The sequence below is a fragment of the Rhinoderma darwinii genome, chromosome 13, assembly GCF_050947455.1.
Source record: "Rhinoderma darwinii isolate aRhiDar2 chromosome 13, aRhiDar2.hap1, whole genome shotgun sequence".
Lineage (NCBI taxonomy): Eukaryota > Metazoa > Chordata > Amphibia > Anura > Rhinodermatidae > Rhinoderma > Rhinoderma darwinii.
In genome coordinates, this window is record NC_134699.1 from 21,369,877 (window position 1) to 21,395,684 (window position 25,808).

At 47.8% G+C, this 25,808-nt stretch overlaps 1 protein-coding gene across 1 annotated transcript; it reads left to right on the forward strand.

Annotated features, from left to right (window-relative positions):
* The first annotated feature begins 9,616 nt into the window (after positions 1–9,616).
* LOC142666514 (uncharacterized) lies at positions 9,617–11,393 on the forward strand. Its single transcript, XM_075846587.1, has one exon. The coding sequence runs from the start codon at positions 9,817–9,819 to the stop codon at positions 10,417–10,419; it is 603 nt and encodes a 200-aa protein (XP_075702702.1). The 5' UTR covers positions 9,617–9,816; the 3' UTR covers positions 10,420–11,393.
* The last annotated feature ends 14,415 nt before the right edge of the window (positions 11,394–25,808 follow it).

The following is a 25,808-nucleotide window of genomic DNA, read 5'->3' on the forward strand; positions in this document are numbered from 1 at the left end:
GTGGTCAAACTTAAAGTGGATAAGGAAGGTAGATATATGTTTATACATGTTTACATCGACACTATACCTGTAAAGGATCTGCCAGGCACTACGTCTGTGGAGACTCCCAGGGTTAATCAGTCGACACCTGAGGCCAGACCTCTTAGACTGACACCGGCTCCCACCAATCAGGGTGGCAGGCTCAGGAGTGGGAGAGCCTATCGCGGCCTGGTCAGTCAGAGTTAGCTCCGCCCCCTGTCCATTTATACCTGCAGTTTTCTCTTCCTCATTGCTTGTTATTCTTTTGGATTCCTGGCCCCACTGCTGCTTGCTCCAGCCTGCTTCTGCCGTGCTTCTGCCTTGCTGCAGTTCTCCTTGACTTTGACTTGCTTTGCTTTGCTTTGCCCCTGGCTTGCTTCTGTCTCCGTGCCCGCTCGGGTTACTCACTTCGTCCTGGTCCTGACTGTTCGTTCGCCGTTCCGTTTCCTCGTGGCGTTCCGTGGCTACTGCCCCTTCCCTTGCGTGTTCCCTGTTTGTTTTCCTGTGCACTTAGACAGCGTAGGGACCGCCGCCCAGTTGTACCTCGTCGCCTAGGGCGGGTCGTTGCAAGTAGGCAGGGACAGGGCGGTGGGTAGATTAGGGCTCACTTTCCCTTCACCTCCTTCCTGCCATCACAGAATAACAAGCCCTTACCTAGTCTACCATTTCTCCTACGCTGTCGCTATCATGGACCCCCTTGAGACCCTGACCCAGCAGATGCAGGGCCTCTCCCTACAGGTCCAGGCCCTGGCCCAAAGGGTTGGGCGCACCACCTCACCTCTAGAACCCGACCTCAAGTTACCTGACCGGTTTTCAGGGGACCGTAAGACGTTTCTCTCCTTCCGGGAGAGTTGCAGACTATATTTCCGCCTTAAGCCCCACTCCTCAGGTTCCGAGAACCAGCGGGTGGGTATCATCATATCCCGACTCCAGGAAGGGCCCCAAGAGTGGGCCTTCTCCTTGGCTCCTGACGCCCCTGAACTTTCCTCTGTTGATCGTTTTTTCTCTGCCCTCGGACTCATTTACGACGAGACTGACAGGACTGCTTTAGCCGAGAGTCAGTTGGTGACCTTACGTCAGGGTAGGAGACCGGTTGAGGAATACTGTTCTGATTTTAGGAAGTGGTGCGTAGCCTCTCAGTGGAACGATCCGGCCCTAAGGTGCCAGTTTAGGTTAGGATTATCTGACGCCCTGAAGGATCTGCTGGTTAGCTACCCCTCGTCTGACTCTCTTGACCAGGTTATGGCCCTAGCAGTACGACTTGACCGACGTCTCAGGGAACGTCAGCTAGAACGCTTCAGTGTGCTCCCCTCTGACTTTTCTGCGATCCCCCCCGAGGTCCCGCCTCCTCGCCCCTCCACGGAGGACTCGGAGGTACCTATGCAACTCGGGGCCTCCATGTCCCCTCGACAACGTAGGGAGTTTCGCAGAATGAACGGTCTCTGCTTCTACTGTGGGGACGACAAGCATCTACTGAACACCTGTCCCAGGCGCAAGAATAAGAAGCCGGAAAACTTCCGCGCCTAAGTGATCATCGGGGAGGTCACTTGGGCGCACAGGTATTTCCCGTTAATGTGAAACGCAATAAAATTTTGCTTCCCTTTCAGGTCTCGTTTGCTGGCCGGTCTGCCACGGGCAGTGCTTTCGTGGATTCTGGCTCATCTGCTAATATCATGTCTGTGGAATTTGCTATGTCTCTAAAGATGCCTTGTATTGATTTACCTTATCCTATCCCTGTAGTAGGAATCGACTCTACTCCCCTTGCTAATGGTTATTTTACTCAGCATACTCCTGTTTTTGAACTCCTGGTTGGCTCCATGCATTTGGAGCAGTGCTCTGTACTGGTAATGCAGGGATTATCGTCTGATCTGGTTTTAGGCCTTCCCTGGTTGCAGTTGCATAATCCCACGTTTGATTGGAATACTGGGGATCTCACCAAATGGGGTAATGAATGTCTTATGTCATGTCTTTCTGTTAACTCTATTTCTCCCCGGGAGGAGGTAAACACGCTTCCTGAGTTCGTTCAGGACTTCGCCGATGTGTTTTCTAAGGAGGCCTCCGAGGTGTTGCCCCCCCATAGAGATTACGATTGCGCTATCGATTTGGTGCCTGGTGCCAAGCTTCCTAAAGGTAGGATATTTAATCTTTCATGTCCTGAACGTGAAGCCATGAGGGTGTATATCCAGGAATGCCTGGCCAAGGGTTTCATTCGCCCCTCGACTTCTCCTGTAGGTGCTGGCTTCTTCTTCGTGGGGAAGAAGGATGGTGGTCTTAGGCCGTGCATTGATTATCGTAACCTGAATAAGGTCACTGTAAGGAACCAGTACCCACTTCCTTTGATTCCGGATCTTTTTAATCAGGTTCAGGGAGCCCAATGGTTTTCTAAGTTCGATCTACGGGGGGCATATAACCTTATCCGCATCAAAGAGGGGGATGAGTGGAAAACTGCGTTCAACACACCCGAGGGTCATTTCGAATACCTGGTCATGCCCTTTGGGTTGTGTAACGCCCCTGCTGTCTTCCAGAATTTTATTAATGAAATCCTGAGAGAGTACCTGGGTAATTTTCTTGTTGTGTACCTTGATGACATACTGGTGTTTTCCAAGGACTGGTCCTCTCACGTGGAGCATGTCAGGAAGGTGCTCCAGGTCCTTCGGGAGAATAATCTGTTTGCTAAGACTGAAAAATGTGTCTTTGGGGTACAGGAGATACCATTTTTAGGGCAAATCCTCACTCCTCATGAATTCCGCATGGACCCTGCCAAGGTTCAAGCTGTGGCGGAATGGGTCCAACCTGCCTCCCTTAAGGCGTTACAGTGTTTTTTAGGGTTCGCCAACTATTACAGGAGATTTATTGCCAACTTCTCGGTCGTCGCTAAGCCTCTTACGGACCTTACCCGCAAGGGTGCTGATGTCCTCCATTGGCCCCCTGAGGCCGTCCAGGCCTTTGAGACTCTCAAGAAGTGCTTTATCTCGGCCCCCGTGCTGATTCAGCCCAACCAAGAGGAGCCATTTATTGTGGAGGTTGACGCTTCCGAGGTGGGAGTGGGGGCCGTCTTGTCCCAGGGTACCAGCTCCCTCACCCATCTCCGCCCCTGTGCTTACTTCTCTAGGAAGTTTTCGCCCACGGAGAGTAACTATGATATTGGCAACCGCGAACTTCTAGCCATTAAATGGGCTTTTGAGGAGTGGCGGCACTTCCTGGAGGGGGCCAGACACCAGGTAACGGTCCTTACGGATCACAAGAATCTGGTTTTCCTAGAATCGGCCCGGAGGCTTAATCCTAGACAAGCTCGGTGGGCACTATTCTTTACCAGATTTAATTTCTTGGTTACCTATAGGGCTGGGTCCAAGAATATTAAGGCTGATGCTCTGTCACGTAGTTTCATGGCCAATCCTCCTTCCGAGAAGGATCCCGCTTGTATTTTACCCCCTGGTATAATCGTCTCTGCCACGGATTCTGATTTAGCTTCTGATATCGCGGCTGATCAGGGTGCAGCTCCCGGGAACGTCCCTGGGGACAAACTGTTTGTTCCCCTGCAATACCGGCTGAGGGTACTCAGGGAAAACCATGACTCCGCTCTATCTGGTCATCCTGGCATCTTGGGCACCAAACACCTCATTACCAGAAACTATTGGTGGCCTGGGTTGCCTAAAGATGTTAGGGCTTACGTCGCCGCTTGTGAGGTTTGCGCTAGGTCCAAAACCCCTAGGTCCCGACCTGCGGGCCTACTACGTCCCTTGCCCATTCCCCAGAGACCTTGGACCCATATCTCCATGGATTTTATCACCGATTTGCCTCCATCTCAGGGCAAGTCGGTGGTGTGGGTGGTAGTCGACCGCTTCAGCAAGATGTGCCACTTTGTGCCCCTTAAGAAGCTACCTAACGCCAAGACGTTAGCTTCTTTGTTTGTGAAACACATCCTGCGTCTCCATGGGGCCCCAGTCAATATCGTTTCGGACAGAGGGGTACAATTTGTTTCCTTATTTTGGAGAGCCTTTTGTAAAAAGTTGGAGATTGATCTGTCCTTCTCCTCCGCCTTCCATCCCGAAACTAACGGCCAAACGGAAAGGACCAACCAATCCCTGGAACAATATTTAAGGTGTTTCATCTCTGACTGTCAATTCGATTGGGTCTCATTCCTTCCCCTTGCTGAATTTTCCCTGAATAACCGGGTCAGTAACTCGTCAGGGGTCTCCCCGTTTTTCTGTAATTTCGGGTTTAACCCAAGGTTCTCCTCCGTCTCCCCTGGTTGTTCCAATAATCCTGAGGCAGAGGAGGTTCATCGGGAACTGTGCACTGTCTGGGCCCAGGTTCAGAAGAACCTAGAGGCGTCCCAGAGCGCACAAAAGATTCAGGCGGATAGTAGACGTTCTGCTAACCCCCGGTTTGTCGTCGGGGATTTGGTCTGGTTGTCGTCCAGGAACTTGCGCCTTAAGGTCCCGTCCAGGAAGTTTGCTCCCCGATTTATTGGGCCTTATAAGGTCATTGAAGTCCTCAACCCTGTATCCTTCCGTCTGGAGCTGCCCCCATCCTTCCGCATACACGACGTCTTTCATGCTTCCCTCCTTAAACGCTGCTCCCCGTCCTGGTCCCCCTCTAGGAAACCTCCTGTTCCCGTTCTCACCCCTGAGGGGGTGGAATTCGAGGTGGCCAAGATTGTGGACAGTAGGATGATCCAGGGCTCCCTCCAGTACCTGGTCCATTGGAGAGGATACGGGCCGGAGGAGAGGACTTGGGTACCTGCTCGAGATGTTCACGCTGGGGTATTGGTCAGGAGGTTCCACCTTCTCTTCCCCACTAAACCGGGTCCTCTTAGTAAGGGTCCGGTGGCCCCTCATAAAAGGGGGAGTACTGTAAAGGATCTGCCAGGCACTACGTCTGTGGAGACTCCCAGGGTTAATCAGTCGACACCTGAGGCCAGACCTCTTAGACTGACACCGGCTCCCACCAATCAGGGTGGCAGGCTCAGGAGTGGGAGAGCCTATCGCGGCCTGGTCAGTCAGAGTTAGCTCCGCCCCCTGTCCATTTATACCTGCAGTTTTCTCTTCCTCATTGCTTGTTATTCTTTTGGATTCCTGGCCCCACTGCTGCTTGCTCCAGCCTGCTTCTGCCGTGCTTCTGCCTTGCTGCAGTTCTCCTTGACTTTGACTTGCTTTGCTTTGCTTTGCCCCTGGCTTGCTTCTGTCTCCGTGCCCGCTCGGGTTACTCACTTCGTCCTGGTCCTGACTGTTCGTTCGCCGTTCCGTTTCCTCGTGGCGTTCCGTGGCTACTGCCCCTTCCCTTGCGTGTTCCCTGTTTGTTTTCCTGTGCACTTAGACAGCGTAGGGACCGCCGCCCAGTTGTACCTCGTCGCCTAGGGCGGGTCGTTGCAAGTAGGCAGGGACAGGGCGGTGGGTAGATTAGGGCTCACTTTCCCTTCACCTCCTTCCTGCCATCACAATACCATTTGTATTACTGGGCCTGTATGTTCCTCCTCCGGCGAATACACAGATTTTACATGAGGCCGCCGCATATCCACAGGCTACGGTATTGGGTATGGGGGACCTTAACATGGTCTTGGATCCCAGATGTGATAGATTCAGGGGGGAAGTGGACTCTGGTGCTGTACCGGTAGTTCCGACATCGTTGAACTTGCTGTTTCAAGAAATGGGTTGGATAGATATATTCAGGTGCAGACATCCGAATGTAAAGGTATACTCATGTCATTCTATCAGCAGAAACTCCCTGTCCCGTATAGATTACATCTTTGGGAACGCCCTAATGGTCCCTATGGTAACGGATATTTCTTATGAAGCGAGGGGAATGTCAGACCACTCTCCGATAGTAGCGCGATTCAATCACCCAGGGCCTGTGAGAACTGGTAACTGGAAAATTCACCCATTCTGGCTCACCCTGATAGGGCCGCAAGATCGCATACCGGATCAATTGGAGGTTTTCCAAGATACCAATAGCTTGTGTGATAATTTAAATATTTTATGGGATACCCTGAAGGCCTATCTGAGAGGTTGCTTGCGATCTACAATATCTTACATAAAACGTGAGGCGGCAAAGGAAGAGGGTCAGTTGGCGCATCAATGTAAAACACTGGAGGGCGAATACATAGAGAACCCCTCGGAGGCTAACAAACATGCATGGCTGACGGTGGGCCGTAGATACTTATTATTGCTACAAGAAAAAGCTGATAGGAAACTATTTTTTGCTCGGCAAACCTATTTTGAATTGGGAAACCAATCTAGCAAATTGTTGGCTCATTTAATTAATCACAGCTCTCAGAGCTCAGCAATACTAAAGATTAAGGATGGTCAGGAACGTGATTTGACTGATACTCCCAGCATAGCAGCCCGCTTCACCCAATTCTATAGGGACTTATACTCCTCCCAGTCTACGTATGATATGTCCGAGTGTATATCATATTTGGATGATTTAAACTTTCCACAGTTAGATGCGGCAGGCAGGGACATGTTAGAACTTGACATTACGGAAGACGAGGTTATACAGGCATTGAGGGATATGTCGAAGGGTAAGGCATCGGGCCCGGACGGGGTTCCACTGGAGGTATACCTTCGTTATTCTGACCAGCTCATCCCCCCACTATGCTCTATGTATTCTCACGCTCTCAGGGAGGGCAAGCTCCTGGATAGTTTCTATGATGCCACGATTGTAGTGTTACTAAAACCTGACAAAGACCCTAGTGAATGTAGTTCCTACCACCCTATTTCATTATTGAATCTAGATTACAAGCTACTTGCAAAGGTACTAGCAAATATATTGAATAAGGTAATATTACAAATCATTCACCCGGACCAGGCGGGCTTCATGCCTGGGAGGTCCACTTCTGACAATATACGCAAGGTTCAAATTTTGGCGCAAATAGGTGAGGCACTGAAGGGGGACTGGGCCATGCCATCCCTGGATGCGGCCAAGGCCTTTGATTCCGTAGAGTGGGCATATTTGCTTGAAACGTCACAGAGGTTTGGTTTTGGCCCGACTTTCATTAAATGGATAACAATCCTGTATAAGGATCCGAGGGCACAAATTTTGATCAATGGTATAATGTCCCCCTATTTTCATCTCTGTAGAGGTACTAGGCAGGGGTGCCCTCTCTCCCCGCTATTGTTCGCAGTAGCTATTGAACTTTTAGCGATACGTATCAGAACGCACCCAGAATATCAGGGAATAGTGTTGGGGGGAAGAGAGGAGAGGATCAGTTTGTACGCAGATGATGTGATATTGTACATGACATACCCGAGGGACAATTTGGGGCTAGCTATTGAAATCCTGAACCAGTTCGGTAGATTTTCTGGCCTACATGTTAATTGGAATAAATCATTTTTCATGCCTTTGAAGGAGGTAGGTAGGGTGGGCGGATGCTGAGCACGGTTTGCCGGTGGTGTCGTCCTTTAAATATCTTGGTATTATTATAAACCGAGACCATAGGCAGGATCGAATTACCAATATATTGCCTCTGTTGGATTATATCAAGCTCAAATTCAAGGTGTGGGGGGTCCTTCCATTGGCAGTGACGGGCCGAGTAAATTTAATTAAAATGGTTATTCTGCCAAAATGTCTATATGTCCTGGAGCACGCAGCCATACCAGTATATAAGGCCTTTTTTAAATCCCTCCATGCATTATTCCCAGCCTTTATATGGGGATCCAACAGATCCAAACTTAGCTTGTCCACCCTGCAGAGACCTAAGCATGAGGGAGGGATGGCATTGCCGGACCTGATCATGTATTATCTAGCTGGGCAGCTGAGGTACCTACAGCTATGGACAGGGTCGGATCCGTTACCAACGAGGGAACAGCACCTCGCTACATATTTGCATCTTACACATCTTTGGCCAGTGCTGGAAAGTTCCCCGGGAACCTATAAAGCAATGCTTCCAATCCATAGGGTGGCAGTACAGGCCTGGATGGCTGCCAAACAAATTTATGCATATGCGAATATACAGGTGGACATTCCACTGTGGGATAATCCCCTTCTTTCTCATCTAATGAAGGGTCAAGCCCCCCCCCTTTCTGGTGTGGCTTTGAGGTACGTAGAATTGGGGATGTGTATATTGATAACGCCTTTAAATCCTTTACACAAATGCAAGAGGACTTCCAAATTCCTAGAGAAGGCTTCTATAGATATCTGCAACTGCGACATGCTCTCGCGAGTCAATACCCTTAGGTCAGATCACGAATTCTCACGATTCCCTCTGATTGGTGTTTTTAGATCACAGGGCCCCCGGGGCTGATCTCTGCTGTCTACACTGCTCTTATACAAGCTAAACTGGCCAATGTCAAGTTACCGGTGAAGGATAAATGGGAGGGCTTGATACCAGATCTGACGGGGGAGGAATGGGAGGATGTACTTTAATCTCCTATTTCTGTCTCACCGGCGGCAAATAACAAAATGATTCAGCTATCTATAGTTCATCAGAGCTATCTCACGCCGGTGAGACTACATAGAATGGGTAGATACCCTAGCACTGAATGCCATAGATGCCGCTTTCCCAGATCTGATTTCTGGCATATGATCTGGGATTGTCCAATGGTGGCCTCCTTTTGGGGGGATGTGTTGAAAGTGGTTGAGGAAGTGGTGAAGCAGCCGATTCCCCTCTCACCCAAGATCTGTCTATTTGGGGTGCTGCCTGAGGATCAGTGGCCATTCCACATGCGTATTCTATTGCAGGAGGTATTGTTTATGGCAAGGAAAACCATCGCACTTCGGTGGATGGATCAAAGGCCTCCTAGGGTGACGAAATGGAAATCGCTGATTAATTCCATTATTCGATATGAGCGAGTTTTATATAAGAAAAGAGGGTGTATTAGTAAATTTTATAAAATATGGCAGATTTGGTGTGACTCATCATGCACCCTGTACACTCCGCATAGATTCACAGATCTGAGGGACCAGTTGCTGCAACCTTGAGGAGGGTGGATGATACACGATTGGTTACTTGCAGGACATCTATATTTTGTCTGAAATAATTAGGAAATTTGAAAATTGGCCTTAAAATGTATGATGCACGCTGGGATGTTCTTATGGAAGGTTAAATATGTGATCTAATGTGTTATCACCTGTTAATTACCACCATTACTACTATTACTCTATGTGCATGTAATGTATGATTACCTAAATGTGTTTCTTTGCTGTTCTGTACTACGGACATTTGTATTGTGCAAATTCTTTCAATAAAACGAGTTAAAAAATAAATAAAATAAGGTACAAAACATTACCCCTATGCAGAAGGTCTCAATATACAGAGGAAAAGTAGCAGAATATAACATAAAAAATATGAAGATAACCATCCGACACAAAATAAAAAAATTAAAACATAAACAATAAAAATATAAACTACGGCTGTGGATATTAGACAAAAGGTTAAAGAATATAACGCCCGCGACTTGTTTCCCACAGGTAAACATTGAGGTTGAATCACCGTTGCGGTAATCCCACGACTCTCCTGCGACCATATGTCGACGTGTAGCCCTTGCCTTAAATTGCCCAGCTTTATTCGTATTGGTTATGTTTACAGTGACATTATGGGCTTTGCAGTGACATCACTTCCTGTGCTTCTCTCACTACTGACAATGTAAGAACTGGTTGTAGAGAAAAGTTCCAACACAGCACAGAGTGACAGATCAACCAGGAAATTCTTTGAGAGCGTCCGTGGTTGCTAGGTTTTATGGGTTTGCCATTAATAGATCACTGTATATATAGTAGGAGAGCTTTCATGAAGCATACACAGCAACCTACTCCAGAGCAAAGAGATCCTTACAGAGAGGAACATCTTCTGCAGCAGATATGGGTGTTCTCCTGAGCAGCCTCTACCAAACCCTTCTGAACTTCTCCGGAACCAAAGCTCGGATCCTGCTTTTGGGTCTTGATGCTGCTGGAAAAACAACTTTATTATATAAATTGAAGCTGAATGAGACAGTCACTACAATCCCCACCATCGGATTCAACGTCGAGACTGTGGAACCCATCCGGAATGTCACCTTCACCGTGTGGGACGTAGGCGGTCAGACCAAGATCAGAGCCCTGTGGAAGCATTACTTTATGAACACGGATGGGCTGGTTTTTGTGGTGGACAGTGCTGACCCTGAGAGATTTCAGGAGGCCAGGGAAGAGCTCATCGCCATCATGGAAAATAATGAGATGAGAGGAGTCCCATTTGTGGTGATGGCCAATAAGCAAGATCTTCCAGGTGCCAGGAAGCCCATGGAGCTAGCGGAGTCATTGGGACTGACAAAGATGAAAGGACACCAGTGGCATGTCCAGGGCTGTTGTGCCGCCTCTGGGGATGGACTTGTTGAGGGGCTGGAGGTCCTCACCAATTTGGTAAAACAGTTTCAGAAGAACAAACAGTTCTTTTCAACAAATTTTATTGAACATTTTTACATTTAGGTAAAAGACATATATCAAAAACAGATTAAAATAAAATTGAATATAAACCATTTCACTCAATGAATTATAATGTTGTTATAAAAAACAAAATGACAAGCATTCGTGAATGCAATGACAGTAAATGCAGGATCAATATATGAAAAGGAAACATCCTATACAACAAGAGACAGAGGAGGGGGGAATAGAAGGGTTGGGAAGAATATAGCGGAAAACTGGGATTGGTAAGGGGGGAGGAGCCGGTCAGAAATCTAGAATGAAAAGAAAAGTCACTGGACTTAATAAGCAGTGATCATATTGGCAGGTAAGTGAGGGTATGCGTAGCTAATCCAGGGCGACCAAAGCGACTCAAACCCGGCAACCCTATCTAGTAAGATTCCTGTGAGTTTTTCGTTCACAAACATCTGGTCCATTCTAGTTTTAACCCCTGCAAAAGTTACTGTATGTTTTTTCCAAGAGTGGGCTATAGTTATTTTTGCAGCCAAAAGGATATAAGAGAATAACCGAAATTGTGCGTTCGTAAGCTCTGGGGGTTTGTGATGGAGAAGGCCTATCTTCGGATCTCTTCTTATAATAATGCCAAACAGACTTTGGGCGAGACCAAATACCCTACTCCAGAATCGGGTAAGCTTAGGGCAGGACCACCAAATATGGAGCATGTCACCGGGAGAGTGGCAACCACGAAAGCAAGAGGCAGGGTAGGTGGGAAAGGCACGTGCAAGTCTGCTAGGAACCAAATACCACCTCATCATGACTTTATAAGCCGATTCTAAAATATTTGTGTTAATGGAGCAGTGTGATACTATACTCCAGATATTATGCCAATCTGCTGGTTCGAGCGTCACCCCCAGATCCCGGTGCCATCTATCCACGTATGTGTGGGGAACAGGTGTGGGGTTGTTAAGGAGCCATTTATACAAGACTGATATGATCCCTTTAGTGTTAGGGTTGTTTTCGCAGATTCGCTCGAACTGTGAGTAAGAGTCCGAAGCAGTCTTGTTGTGGAGAAGAGAAGTAATCCAATTCTTAAGTTGTAGATATCGGAACACTTCGCCGTTGGGAATCTGCTGAGAGGTCTGAAGCTCACAGAACGAGAGAATCCGGGAATGGGTGGGCGTTAGAAGATGATGGACTCTGAGTATACCACTAGTCCACCACCATTTAAAGGCTTGGTAATTGTCTGTACCTGGGGAGAATAAAGGGTTATGCCACAGGGAAAGGAGGGGAAGATGCGGCGAGATCAATCTGCTAGAATATTTAACTGAGTCCCATACCGATAAAATGTGCATGAGTGGGGGTGATAGGTGGGAGGAGCGGAAAGAGGGAGGTAACCAGGGCACTGATTGGATCGGGGTTGGCGACATCTCCGGAATATCCAGGTACACCCATAGAGGCATATTTGCAGAAGCATGCAATTTAGTTAAGGGTGCTATCATAGCTGCCTGGTAATATTTGGAGACATTCGGAACCCCCAGTCCCCCATCTGCCTTTGGTGAACAGAGGGTGGACCTGGATACTCTAGGGCGTGCTCCCTTCCAAATAAAAGATGAGATCCGATTCTGGATGAGGCGCAGAATGTGTGCTGGGATTTTGATTGGCAGGGTTTGAAACAAATAAAGAAGCTTTGGAAGGATGGTCATTTTGACTGCAGAAATACGGCCTATCCAAGATAAATAGGTGGATTGCCAGGATGTCATCAAAGATGTTATTGAGCGAATAAGGGAGGGGTAATTAGCGGAATACAGCTGCTCATAGGAGGGAGTCAACTGGATACCCAGGTAGTTCAATGAGTGTCCGGCCCACTGGAAGGGGAAATGGCTTTGTAGTGAGTGCAGGGTTTGTTGTGATAGATTAACATTTAAAGCGATAGATTTTGCGGGGTTTATAGTAAGACCAGAAATAGCAGCGAAATCTGATAGAGTTTGCATTAAGTTAGGAAGGGAAATAAGGGGTTGGGAGAGCATGAGTAGCATATCATCTGCAAAGAGGGACAATTTATGTTGCACTCCCCCTAACTCCAGTCCCCTAATGTTCTGATTCTGGCGAATCATCATGGCTAGGGGTTCAAGTGCTAGGATAAATAGAATAGGGGATAGAGGGCATCCTTGTCTGGTGCCCCGTTCAATAGGAAAAGAAGCAGACTGGTAGCCCGCGTAGCAGACTTTAGCAGTAGGGTTGGAGTAGAGGGCGTGCACCCATGACATAAAGTGGCTACCAAAACCCCACTTCCCCAAGGCAAAGTCCATGTAAGACCAAGATACTGTATCGAAGGCTTTTTGAATGTCGAGCGAGAGAAGCATTGACGCCACATTTCTCTTGCGTGCTAGGTGAACCAAGGATATAACTCTCTTGGTACAGTCGCTTGTTTGTCTTCCAGGGACAAAGCCTGCTTGGTCTCCATGTATAATCCCGTCAAGGAAGCGGTTTACTCTAACCGCCAGGATTTTAGCTAAAATTTTTATGTCAGTGTTCAGGAGGGATATTGGCCTATAGTTGGTAATTTGAAGAGCATCCTTTTGAGGTTTGGGGATCATTGCAATATGGGCTGTCAGGGTTGGTGTCCGAAGGGTTGTGCCAGTTCTGATAGTGTTAAAGAGTTGGGTCAAATATGGGCTTAGGAGCGGAGAAAGTTTTTTGTAATATAATGGGGAGAAACCGTCTGGGCCAGGAGATTTGGAAGGTTTTAATTCCTTGATAGCTGCCTGAACTTCAGTCTCAGATATCTCAGCTTCCAATGCTTCGAGATTAGAGGAGGTAATATCTGGAAAAACCAAATTAGCTAGCAAGCCTTCAGCCTTCAAGGGATCAAAAGGTGGGGGGGATGAGTATAATTTGGAAAGGAAAGTTTGAAATTGGGAAACAATCTTATTAGGGTCTGCTGTTATTGTGCCGGAGGCTGTCCGCAATCTAATTGGTTCTTTTGGCGCAGCGGGAACTCGCAGCTGACGTGCTAAAAGTTTACCCGGTTTATTGCTTTGCGAGTAATAGCGCTGCTTGGACCATCGTAGCTTACGTTCAGCCTGTTCCGTCAATAAAAGGTCAAGCTCTAATCTGGTAGCCTCAACTGACGCTTTATTAGCATGTGAAGGCGTCTGTTTCCAAGCATTTTCTTTTTGTGCTAGTGTTTGGTATAAGTCTGTTATCTTCTTTTCTCTGTTTTTTTTTTTAATAGACCCCAACCTAATGAGAGTCCCCCGCAGGGTGGCTTTATGGGCTTCCCATAGTATGATCGGCGAAGACGTGGAACCTACATTTAAGTTAAAGTATTCCTTAACCGCTTCTTCAATCTGTGCGAATGAGTCTTTGGATGTCAAAAGGGAGTCGTTTAGTCGCCAATTAAAGGATAGCCCCCGTGGGATTAGAGAAGAGAAGGAGACCTCAACCGGGTTGTGGTCAGACCAGGGTGTGCTAAGTATCTTTGCGGCGGAGCATAGTGGTAATGAACGCTGAGACGTGAATATGTGATCAATGCGACTAAAAGAGGAGTGGGGGTTGGAGTAAAACGTAAAATCTTTTGTATTGGGATGTAATTCCCTCCACAGGTCATGTAGATCGTGAGCCTGTAGCATGTCACTAAACATAGACGAGGAAGTTTGAGGTGTGGATGATGTCAGGGTCGGGGATTTATCTAAAGCTGGATTAATTACCAGGTTTGAGTCGCCCATGACCACTAGCAAGCCCTTTCGATTGGCATCTATCTGTTTAAATAAGTGAGAAAAAAACTCTGTTTGAAACTCATTTGGTCCGTAATATCCCACTAGGGTCACCTCTACATCAAATAGAGTACCGACCAGAATCACATATCGACCAGTAGGGTCAAGAATTTCCTTGTTACAAAGAAAAGGGAGATTCTTTCTGAAGGCAATAACTACCCCGCGTCGCTTTTCATGGGCATAAGAACAATGGAAAACAGGAAAGTGTGCACTAAGATGTTGTGGTTTGGAGGCAACAGAGAACCTGGTTTCCTGGAGGCAGACAATGTCCGCATGACAGGCTTTGTAGAAATGAAATGCCTTCGATCGTTTATGTGGCGAATTGAAGCCTTGGACATTATGAGAGATTATTTTCAAGGCAGAAGTAGCCATATGTATGATCTGATGATTTTATAATGAGTTCTGACCGGCAGGGGGAAAGGGAAAGAAGGGCTGGAAAGAGAGGGGAGGGAGAAACAGAATAGGTAAAAAGGGGTGTAGAGACAAATATGCATTTGGAAAACTGAAGAGGGAAATTCGTCCGAAAATCGACCGAAAAGGGTGGGCAGTAGCACAGGGGATACTACTGATAGAGTTCGGGTTCGCCAACACCTGGGCACAAAGGTGTGGTAACGGCAATCTGTTGAGGTGAACCTAAACACCATGTCATGACATATAGGGGAAAGCAATGACAGAGAGGGGAAAACTAGCAAGGGAGTATGGGCCAGGGGGAGAGAACATTAATTTCCAGAACATTCTGCCCCAAGTAAGATGGCGGACCAGGCACGCCGAGTCGCGTTCAATCATATAACCAAAATTAAACATTGCCATCAATCAAGGCAACAATTACTTGGAATTATCTTGCCGGTTGACCTCCTGCAGGCCATACACACAGTGCCGCCTAAAGGCAAGGCAAAGTATGTCTAGCCGGCAGGACAGCAAAGCGACAACCACGTTAATAGAAAAAATAAAAATAAATGGTTAGTGCCAAGTTAATAAGCATTGCATCTAGTTAAACATCAAACTTATTCCAGATACAGAATTTCCAGAACATTCTGCCCCAAGTAAGATGGCGGACCAGGCACGCCGAGTCGCGTTCAGTCATATAACCAAAATTAAACATAGCCATCAATCAAGGCAACAATTACTTGGAATTATCTTGCCGGTTGACCTCCTGCAGGCCACACACACAGTGCCGCCAAAAGGCAAGGCAAAGTATGTCTAGCCGGCAGGACAGCAAAACGACAACCACATTAATAGAAAAAATAAAAATAAATGGTTAGTGCCAAGTCAATAAACCTTGCATCTAGTTAAACAGCAAACTTATTCCAGATACAGCAAAACATGGCCTCCACTACCGCCCGCCACTCAGCAAATAGATCAGTCCCCGCCGCAAGAGAACCAATATACAGGGTGGAAACATGTTAAAAGTACTCATCCATCAGTCGGGGTCATCTCGAATATCATAAACGGATCCAGATCTCCCGGGAGGTCCGCGGGGGGGGACCTTGCTCCAAATAGGACGTAGCGGCGGCCCATCACGACGTTCCTGAGAAAGTTGACTTGATCGGGCGGCGTCTGTCGGTAGAAGCTGTAGGGTGACCAAAATTTGCCGAAGCTCATCTGCCGTGCTGGCCGAATAATATTTGTTGGCTAGAGAGAATTGGAGCTTGAAAGGATATCCCCATCGATATTTGATATGGCGGCTTTGTAGAACAGCCAGTAGGTTTCTCATATTTCGCCTTTTCTGTATAGTTATCGGAGAAAGGTCCGCAAATATTTGGTACTCGTGGCCCTGAAACTTTAGGGACGATGTGGCTCTAGCCTTTTGAGACAGGGTTTCTTTGGTGGCATAATAAGTGAGCTTCACCACTATGTCTCGTGGCTTGCCATCTTGTCGTTTAGGGCCTAGCGACCTATGAACCCGGTCCATCTCCAGCCTATCCACCGGGAGATCCGGTGCCAGCTCTTGGAATAGGGCCGTAATGGAGGAGTTAAGGTCCTCGTATGTCTCGGGCAGACCTCTTATCCGGAGATTCCCCCGTCGTGCACGGTTCTCGAAGTCCTCCAGGCGTAGCATCGTTGAATCCAGGTCTGCTCTCAGTGAATCAAATTCGGCATCGTGCGCATTCAAAACTTCAATGGTGTCGTCCATCTTAGTTTCCAAGACGTTTGTCCTGGCTCCCAGTTCACGTATCTCTTTGGTAAGATCTCTCGACAGCTTAGAAGCGGTGAGCTGCAATTCTTGCTGCAGGAGCTGTTTAAATTTCTGCAGCAAAGAAGCGTCCCTGGTGGTGAACTGGGGTTCAGGTATCTGCGAGCCGTCTTCTTGGGAGCCTGCAATAAGTTCAGGCGAGGCCTGTATGTCGTCGTCCGAAACAGCCGACATGGCGGGCGAAGTTGCAGTCTCAGGCTGGGGGGCAGGGACGGAGGACTCCGGTTTCGAGTCCTTTCGGCCCACTGCGCTCTTCCGAACCATGAACAATCCGGGCAGAAGATCCTCCGGAGGAAGAAGAAGGGTAAAAGGGCGAGTGAATTCACCTCAAATGTTTGCTTTATATAGCTGTTGTGCCCAGGAGTCGCGGAGCTACCTCAGCATGCGGCCATCTTGGTTAGCAGCTCGCGAGCGCCCCCAGAACAAACAGTTCTAATGATGAAAGCATCTAATGCCTAGACTTGGCACCATGTGTATTTGGAAAAATATCCTGTGGGCAACATCAGCTCCTTTTGCCAACTTTTAAGCAAAGTAACGGTACATATACTTTTACTACATGACAATCAAAGCATGCTGCTGTCTGGATAGTTGGCGTGGGCCCATGGCTACTGGTGACCCCATAACAAAGCTGGCTTTACAAGCTCCAGTGGACATTGAGAACTGAAGACATGGAACTGGATGAGGAGGTTTCCTATATCCTTATGATTCCGCATAGTAACTTTTTAATTGCAATGCCTAATAAGTGTCTTAGTGAGAACTACATAATGTTTATACTAAGTATAAAAATGACATTTTATTCTACACATTTATGTTTCGGACATAAATGATGCTTGTAATTTATTCTTTGCTAATAAATGTGAGTTCTAAGATTCATTTGCTACTTATTCATTGTTACACATTTCTAAAGTTAGGCGTGATCATTTGGCTTAATATTTCAACATGTCGAAAATCTCCTTGCAAATAAGCAGTCTGATACTATTTAAAGGGGTTGTCAAGGATTGGAAAAACATGACTGCTTTCCTCTAGAAACTGCACCACACCTGTCCATGGGTTGTGTCTGGTATTGCAGCTCAGCTCCATTGAAGTAAATAGGCTAAGCTGCAATTTTCCCTGACATGTATTCTATATAAACACACAGTACCCCCATCCAAATATTGTAGGTCATAACTCCGTCAAGAATGATCGTTTTTCTAAATAAAAAACACTGCTGTAATCTACATTACAGCACCGATCACATCATGTACAATATAGGCCACTTATAATGTGGTGACAGAGTCTAGAGGGTGGGGTGTCTCTTGATTGAGACCAGTGGCGTAGCTATAGGGATCGCAGCAGTCACACTTGCGACTGGGCCCTGAAGCCAGGGGGCCCACGGCCCCCCGCACCACATCAATAAAAAGTTACTATAGTAACTTGCGCCGCGGGCCCCTGTTACTATAGTAACTGACAGTACTTACCGTCCTGGTTCCGGAATCGCAGCGGAGGTCCTGACGTCACAGCGCTGTGCGCAGCGCATGACGTCACAACGCTATGCGCCGCGCACAACATCATGATCCTGGATAGAGTCAGGGCAGAACTTCTGCCGAGGCTAAAGAGGAGGGTAAGATTAATATCCCTGTCTGCTGAAGCTGATTGGCGGGGTCCGACTCCCGGGACAAAGCAGACCAGAGCGGAAGTGAGCGCTGGAGTCTCCTAGGAAGGAGATGGGGACCAGCGCTCACGGATCCATGGCTGCGGGCATCGGGGGTGAGTAACCTCCATGGACGCTACAGTATCCCCCCTATTACCTCTTCTTGGGGCCAGTTCGAGAGAGGAATTTCTTAATAAGTGCAGGGGCACTGAGGTTCTCTTCTGGCTCCCAGGACCTCTCCTCAGGACCAGACCCTCTCCAGTCCACCAAATAGAAAGTCCTTCCTTCTACCCTCTTGCAGTCCAGGTTCTCCCTCACCTCGAATATATCAGAAGAACCGCTGGGAGCAACTGTGAAAATAGAAGTCTTGCTGTAGTGGTTTAGGACCACTGGCTTCAGGAGGGACACATGAAAGGAGTTGGGGATTCTGAGGGTAGGAGGCAGCCGCAGCTTATAGGAGACAGGGTTTATCTGTTGCAGAATCTCGAAAGGACAAAGGAACCTGGGAGAAAACTTGTATGAGGGTACCTTCAAGCGAATGTTCCGAGAGGACAGCCAGACTTTAGTCCCCGGAAGATACTGAGGCGGCTCTCTTCTCCTAGTATCTGCTTTTCGCTTCATGCGATCGACTGCCAGTAAAATAGAGGACCGGGTCTGTTGCCAGATTTGCAAAAAGTCCCCATAAGCAGAGTCAGCAGCGGGTACTTGAGATGTGGTCGACACTGGGAGAGGGACTCTAGGATGTGGACTGTACACAATGTGAAATGGAGTCGAAGTGATGGACTCACTTGTGTGGTTGTTGTATGAGAACTCGGCCCATGGAAGAAGCTGTACCCAGTTATCGTGCTGTGAAGAGATGAAATGGCGGAGATAATTCTCCATGATCTGGTTGATCCTCTCAACTTGCCCATTGGACTGGGGGTGATAAGCTGAGGGAAAGTCCAATCTCACATCCTGGAGTTTACAGAAGGCTCTCCAGAACTTTGAAGTAAACTGAACCCCCCTTCGGACACAATGTGTAGAGGCAAGCCATGCAAGCGAAAGATGTGTAGAATGAAGAGGAGCAGAAGGTAGGCCGGTCAGCGGGATAAAATGTGCCATCTTAGAGAACCGGTCTACCACCACCCAGATGATGTTGCATCCTGCTGAGGGGGGAAGGTCTGCGACAAAGTCCATTGCAATGTGCTGCCAGGGGGCATTGGGTACAGGCAGAGGTTGAAGCAGGCCGGCAGGCTTGGAGTGAGTAACTTTGTTAGAGGCACACACCGTGCAAGAAGAGACAAAGTCCAGAAAATCTTTAGGTAGCGTGGGCCACCAAAAGTGACGAGCAATCAGGTCTCGGGTTTTACGGACACCAGCGTGCCCAGCCAGTTTAGAATTGTGTCCCCAGTGGAGAATTCTTCTCCTGTCTGCCAACCGAACAAAAGTCCTCCCAGGAGGGATGTCTCTAACATGCAGAGAATTAGCAGTGACAATGCAGGACGGGTCTATGATAGTCTGAAGGGACTCCACCGTGACTTCTGTCTCAAACGATCTGGACAGGGCATCGGCGCTCACAATCTTGTCCGCGGGACGGTAGTGGAGCACAAAATGGAAACGGGTGAAGAGCCTGACTTGACGGGGATTCAGTCGTTGTGCAGACTGAAGGTAGGTAAGGTTTTTGTGGTCGGTGAAGATCAGGATGGGGTGAGCAGCGCCCTCTAGAAGAGGTCTTCACTCCTCCAGAGCCAATTTGATGGCCAGCAGCTCCCGATCTCCAATAGAGTAATTGCGTAATAGAGTAATTGCGCTCAGCAGAAGAAAAAAGTCTTGAGTAGTAGCCACATACTACTGCCTTTCCTTTGGAGCTCCTCTGGAACAGAAGTGCACCTGCACCAACAGAGGAAGTGTCCACTTCCAGTGAGAACTGCCGAGATACGTCAGGATGATGGAGGATCGAATCTGAAGTGAAGGCTTTCTTGAGGCTAATAAATGCGGACTCTGCCTCTGGAGTTCACACCTTGGCGTTCGCACCCTTCTTGGTAAGGGTATGGGAGCTGTCAGAGAAGAGAAGTTAGGAATAAACTGCCGGTAGAAATTGGCGAATAACAGGAACCGCTGTATGGCCCTTAAGCCTTGAGGACGTGGCCACTCCAGGACAGCTTTCATTTTCTCAGGATCCATCTTGAGACCTTGATCCGAGATAATGTAGCCCAGGAAGGGCAGAGAACTTTTCTCAAAGACGCACTTCTCCAGCTTGGCGTATAAATGATTCTCCCTTAATCGTAGTAGAACCTGACGGACATGCCTCCGATGAGTTGTCAGATCTGGGGAGAAAATCAAAATATCATCGAGATAAACAACAACACAGACATAGAGGAGATCTCGGAAGATATCATTAACGAACTCCTGAAACACTGCGGGAGCGTTACACAGTCCGAAGGGCATCACTAGGTATTCGTAGTGCCCGTCCGGGTGTTAAATGCCGTCTTCCATTCATCACCCCTGCGAAGACTAGATTATAAGCCCCCTGCAGGTCTAGTTTAGAAAAAAGTTTGGCTCCTCGTATGCGATCAAACAGCTCAGATATAAGTGGCAATGGGTATTTGTTCCTGACTGTGATCTGGTTGAGACCACGGTAGTCAATGCAGGGTTTGAAGGGATCCATCCTTCTTTTTAACGAAGAAGAATCCAGCCCTGGCCGGGGAGGAAGACTTTCGTATGAAACCCCTCTCCAGATTCTCCTTGATATAGGCCGACATGGATAGAGACACTGGCAAGGAGAGAGGATATACTCGACCACGGGGGAGAGAGGCATTAGGAACCAGTTCAATGAGGCAGTCATAAGTCCGATGTGGAGGCAGCGTCTCAGCCTCCCTTTTGCTGAAAACATCTGCATACTGAGCAAACTGGGGAGGCAGTCCCGCCAAAGACTGAGGCAGAGGAGGCTTGACAGGATGGATCTGCAACAGACAACGACCATGGCACTTGGAGCCCCATTGGAGAACCTCTCCAGAATTCCAGTCCAAGCCAAGGCAGGCCGAGCAGAACAGGATTGATGGCCTTGGGTAAAACAAGGAAAGAAATTAGTTCAAAATGAAGGACTCCAACCTGGAGCTTCAACGGCTTGGTTTTAGAAACTATGGGATCAGGCAGAGGCAGTCAATTAACTGAGGCAACAGCCAAAGACGTCTCTAGGGGAACTGTGGGCAACTGAAGATGATCCACAAGCTCTTTCTGGATGAAGTTTGCAGCAGAACCACAGTCAAGATAGGCAGAAACTTGATGCGTCTGATACTAGGGTCACAGGAATAGTCATCTTGGAACAGAATGCTTTATTAGGTACCGTTCCATCTAGGGTTGTCTCTCCAATCAGTCCTAGGCAATGGGGTCTCTCTAGCCTCTGGGGATACAGACGCACAATATGGCCTCCGAGGCCTCAATACAGACAAAGTCCAGAAGTGCGACTGCGTTGTTTCTCCTGGGTAGACAATTTGACATAGTTACTCTGCATCGGATCCTCTGGTGGGACGACTGAGGAGGATTGCTGAAAAGTAGAATCCAGCCTAGGAAGTTCTCTCTCCCGGAGAACCTCTTGGGAACGCTCCTGGATCCTCATGTCAACCCGGGAGGCGAGTAGGATAAGATCGTCCAGGGTAGATGGCAGATCGCGAGCAGCCAGCTCGTCCTTGATCCCTGAAGACAGTCCCTGCCAGAATACGGCCAGCAAAGCCTCGTTGTTTCAGGTCAATTCAGCAGCCAGGATACGGAACAAAATGCATACTCGCCCACGGAGAGGTCTCCCTGATGTAGGGTCAGCAAGGATGCAGCAGCCGAAGAAACTCTCCCAGGTTCCTCAAAGATCAAGCGGAAGGTCTGTAAGAAGCACTGCAAGTCACGGGTCTCTGGTCCCTGATGTTCCCACGGAGGATTAGCCCATGCCAGGGCTTTACCAGTAAGGAGAGAGATGAAGAAGGCGATCCTGACGTCATCCAAAGAGAAGGACCTGGCATGTAGTCTGAAGTGGATCAGACACTGATTCAAAAATCCCCTGCAGGACCTCGGATCTCCGTCATAGCGTGGGGGTAGCGGCAAGAAACACAGGGGATTGGTACCGGTACAGACAGGAAGTGTAGCAGGAGGAACAGCAGGAATGGGTGCGGTGACGACTGTGGTAGGAACAAGCAGCTGATGGGCTATGGCATTCACCGACAGGAGGAGTTGGTCTTGTCGTGACTGGAGATCCTCCATCTCGGCCAGCATGGCTTGGGTCGTCAAGGTCTCAGGTTGACCAGCGGGGTCCATGGCCTGAGCGTACTGTCACAAAGTGGGTTAGTGGACCCACTAGGCCGTACCGCCGTAGCAGGGAGGCAGCTGCTCAAACAACAGGAAACCCCAGCAGTACAATGTCCCGCACAAGGGTACCTGGATAGTCCAGACAGTGGCCGCAGCTCTGGCACTGATGGAGATGGGTGCAGCAGATAACGCCAAACGTGGCGGATGACACAGGTGCCGCAGGTTGCGCCAGATGTGGCGGATTCCTCCGGACGTGGCGGATTCCTCCAGACGAGGCAGATGACACAGGACGTGGCAAGACTCGATACTATAGGCACAGCACGGGAAACAGGAACAGGTAACAAGCACGGGTAACAACTGGAACGGGAAACACTAAGGGACCATTTGCAAGACAACGCTCAGGCAAGGATCAGAAGGCCTCGGGCCTTCTTATAGACCAGGAAATCATGGCAGTTGATGATGATGACGATTTCCTTTGTGCGTGCGCTGGCCCTTTAAGGCCGGGTACGAGCGTGCATGCACACCCTACGGGACACAGCAGACCGGAAGTGAGCTCTGGCGTCTCCTAGGAAGGAGATGGGAAAAGATGGCTGGCAACCTTTGGGGGAACTATTATAGGGGCATATAATTGTCACCGAGATTTCCCGGAAAGAGTAAGGCTGGGTTCACACGACCTATTTTCAGACGTAAACGAGGCGTATTATGCCTCGTTTTACGTCTGAAAATAGGGCTACAATACGTCGGCAAACATCTGCCCATTCATTTGAATGGGTTTGCCGACGTACTGTGCAGACAACCTGTCATTTACGCATCGTCGTTTGACAGCTGTCAAACGACGACGCGTAAAAATACAGCCTCGGCAAAAGAAGTGCAGGACACTTCTTTCAGACGTAATTTGAGCCGTTCTTCATTGAACTCAATGAAGCACAGCTCAAAATTTACGGCTGTCAGACAAGCCTCGCAAAATGCGAGGAGGAGCATTTACATCTGAAACGAGGCAGCTGTTTTCTCCTGAAAACAGTCTGTCTTTTCAGACGTAAATGCCTGCTATCGTGTGCACATACCCTTAGAACTGAATCTCTAGTCTTTCACGTTTCAGCTCTTCCTTGTAGTCACTTTCAATCACGTCACCAGTTGCTAGGTCAGCACAGGTTTAGAGGAATCTTCCAGCACAGCAGAAAGTGACAGAGCAAACAGGAAATTCCTGCATTGTGCACCAGTCCAGCAAATATTATGTCACATAGAAAGTTTGTTTAGGAAAACGCTTGCAGCACAGAGCAAGCAGTAAAATCCAGTTTATGACTTTTCCTGGGCAGGTTACAGGAAGGCTTGGTCAGTGAAAGAATAAAAAAATATAAAACAATAGGAGGTTGAAATCAACATAGACCTCTACATAAACCAGACCAAGAGAATGCCTACAGGACTGACCAAGAAGAACATCTACTTCAGCCATGGGTGTGGGCCTAAGCAGGAGATTAAATTATCTTTGAGGTAGAAAATGCCAACCCAGAGACTTTTCTGCAGGCCAGCTTAATGCCATCATGAAAGAAAATGATTCAAGAGGTGTCCAGTTCTTGGTGCTGGCCAATAAGCAAGATTTTCCCGGGGCCAGGCGACCAAAGGTGCTTGCAGAGGAATTGTGGCTGACGAAGATAGAGAAACACCAATGGCATATTGAAAGGTTGTTGTGCCATCACTGGTAATGGTCTTGTGGAAGGGACAGAGGTTCTTACTTCTTTAGTGAAAGAAGAACAAGACGTTCTTTCTCTAAGGCTATGCTCACACGATGGAATTAGAGGCAGAAAAATCCAATGCAGATTTCAAAGTAAATCCGCAGCACAAATCCGCAGATTTTTTACACGGATTTCCAGTGATGTGCGGTTAACCCGCAAAGTGATTAATAAATGGGACTAATCCGCTTGTAGAAATCCACCGGATTTTCCACAATGAATCTATGTCACTAAGTGACATATCACTTATTGATGCAGAATTAAAATCCGCAACAAAAAATTCTACATTGTTCAAACTGCCACACGGATCTCCCATTGATATCAATCGGAGGCCGAGAGCGGATTTTAGATGGATTTTGGTGCGGATGGGTGACCACACCCTTAGGCTAGGTCCAGACGTGGCGAGTATGCTGCAGATTCCTGCAGCAATTTACAGCACAAAACATGTAGTTGGGGTTTTCAAAACCTCATCCACATGTACCAGAAAAATTCCAAGTGGAAATCAGAGCATGCTGCAGACTTTAAATCTGCAGTATGCTCATTCTGTTGTGGGAATTTTACCGCGAATTTTAATATTTGCAATACATAGGATAGGCCATCAATACAAAAGTCCTGGAGAACCTCTTTAAGTAGTTGAGTATTTAGAACTTATACTTTCGGCGTGCAGCCAGTGCTGCAAGTATGAGTCCAAGCATACAGTGAAAGAAATAAGTATTTGATCCCTTGCTGATTTTGGAAGTTTGCCCACTGTCAAAGACATGAACAGTCTAGAATTTTTAGGCTAGGTTAATTTTACCAGTGAGAGATAGATTATATTAAAAAAAAAAAACTGAAAATCACATTGTCAAAATTATATATATTTATTTGCATTGTGCACAGAGAAATAAGTATTTGATCCCTTTGGCAAACAAGACTTAATACTTGGTGGCAAAACCCTTGTTGGTAAGCACAGCAGTCAGACGTTTTTTGTAGTTGATGATGAAGTTTGCACACATGTTAGATGGAGTTTTGGCCCACTCCTCTTTGCAGATCATCTGTAAATCATTAAGATTTCGAGGCTGTCGCTTGGCAACTCGGATCTTCAGCTCCCTCCATAAGTTTTCGATGGGATTAAGGTCTGGAGACTGGCTAGGCCACTCCATGACCTTAATGTGCTTCCTTTTGAGCCACTCCTTTGTTGCCTTGGCTGTATGTTTCGGGTCATTGTCGTGCTGGAAGACCCAGCCACGAGCCATTTTTAATGTCCTAGTGGAGGGAAGGAGGTTGTCACTTCAGGATTTGACGGTACATGGCTCTATCCATTCTCCCATTGATGCGGTGAAGTAGTCCTGTGCCCTTAGCAGAGAAACACCCCCAAAACATAATGTTTCCCCCTCCATGCTTGACAGTGGGGACGGTGTTATTTGGGTCATAGGCAGCATTTCTCTTCCTCCAAACACGGCGAGTTGAGTTAATGCCAAAGAGCTCAATTTTAGTCTCATCTGACCACAGCACCTTCTCCCAATCACTCTCAGAATCATCCAGATGTTCATTTGCAAACTTCAGACAGGCCTGTACATGTAGACAACCTAAAGCCTGTACATGTGCCTTCTTGAGCAGGGGGACCTTGCGGGCACTGCAGGATTTTAATCCATTACGGCGTAATGTGTTACCAATGGTTTTCTTGGTGACTGTGGTCCCAGCTGCCTTGAGATCATTAACAAGTTCCCCCCTTGTAGTTTTCGGCTGAGCTCTCACCTTCCTCAGGATCAAGGATACCCCACGAGGTGAGATTTTGCATGGAGCCCCAGATCGATGTCGATTGACAGTCATTTTGTATGTCTTCCATTTTCTTACTATTGCACCAACAG

Excerpts from the sequence above, each read along its gene's own strand:
- LOC142666514 (XM_075846587.1), top strand. The coding sequence starts at position 9,817 with ATGGGTGTTCTCCTGAGCAGCCTCTACCAAACCCTTCTGAACTTCTCC.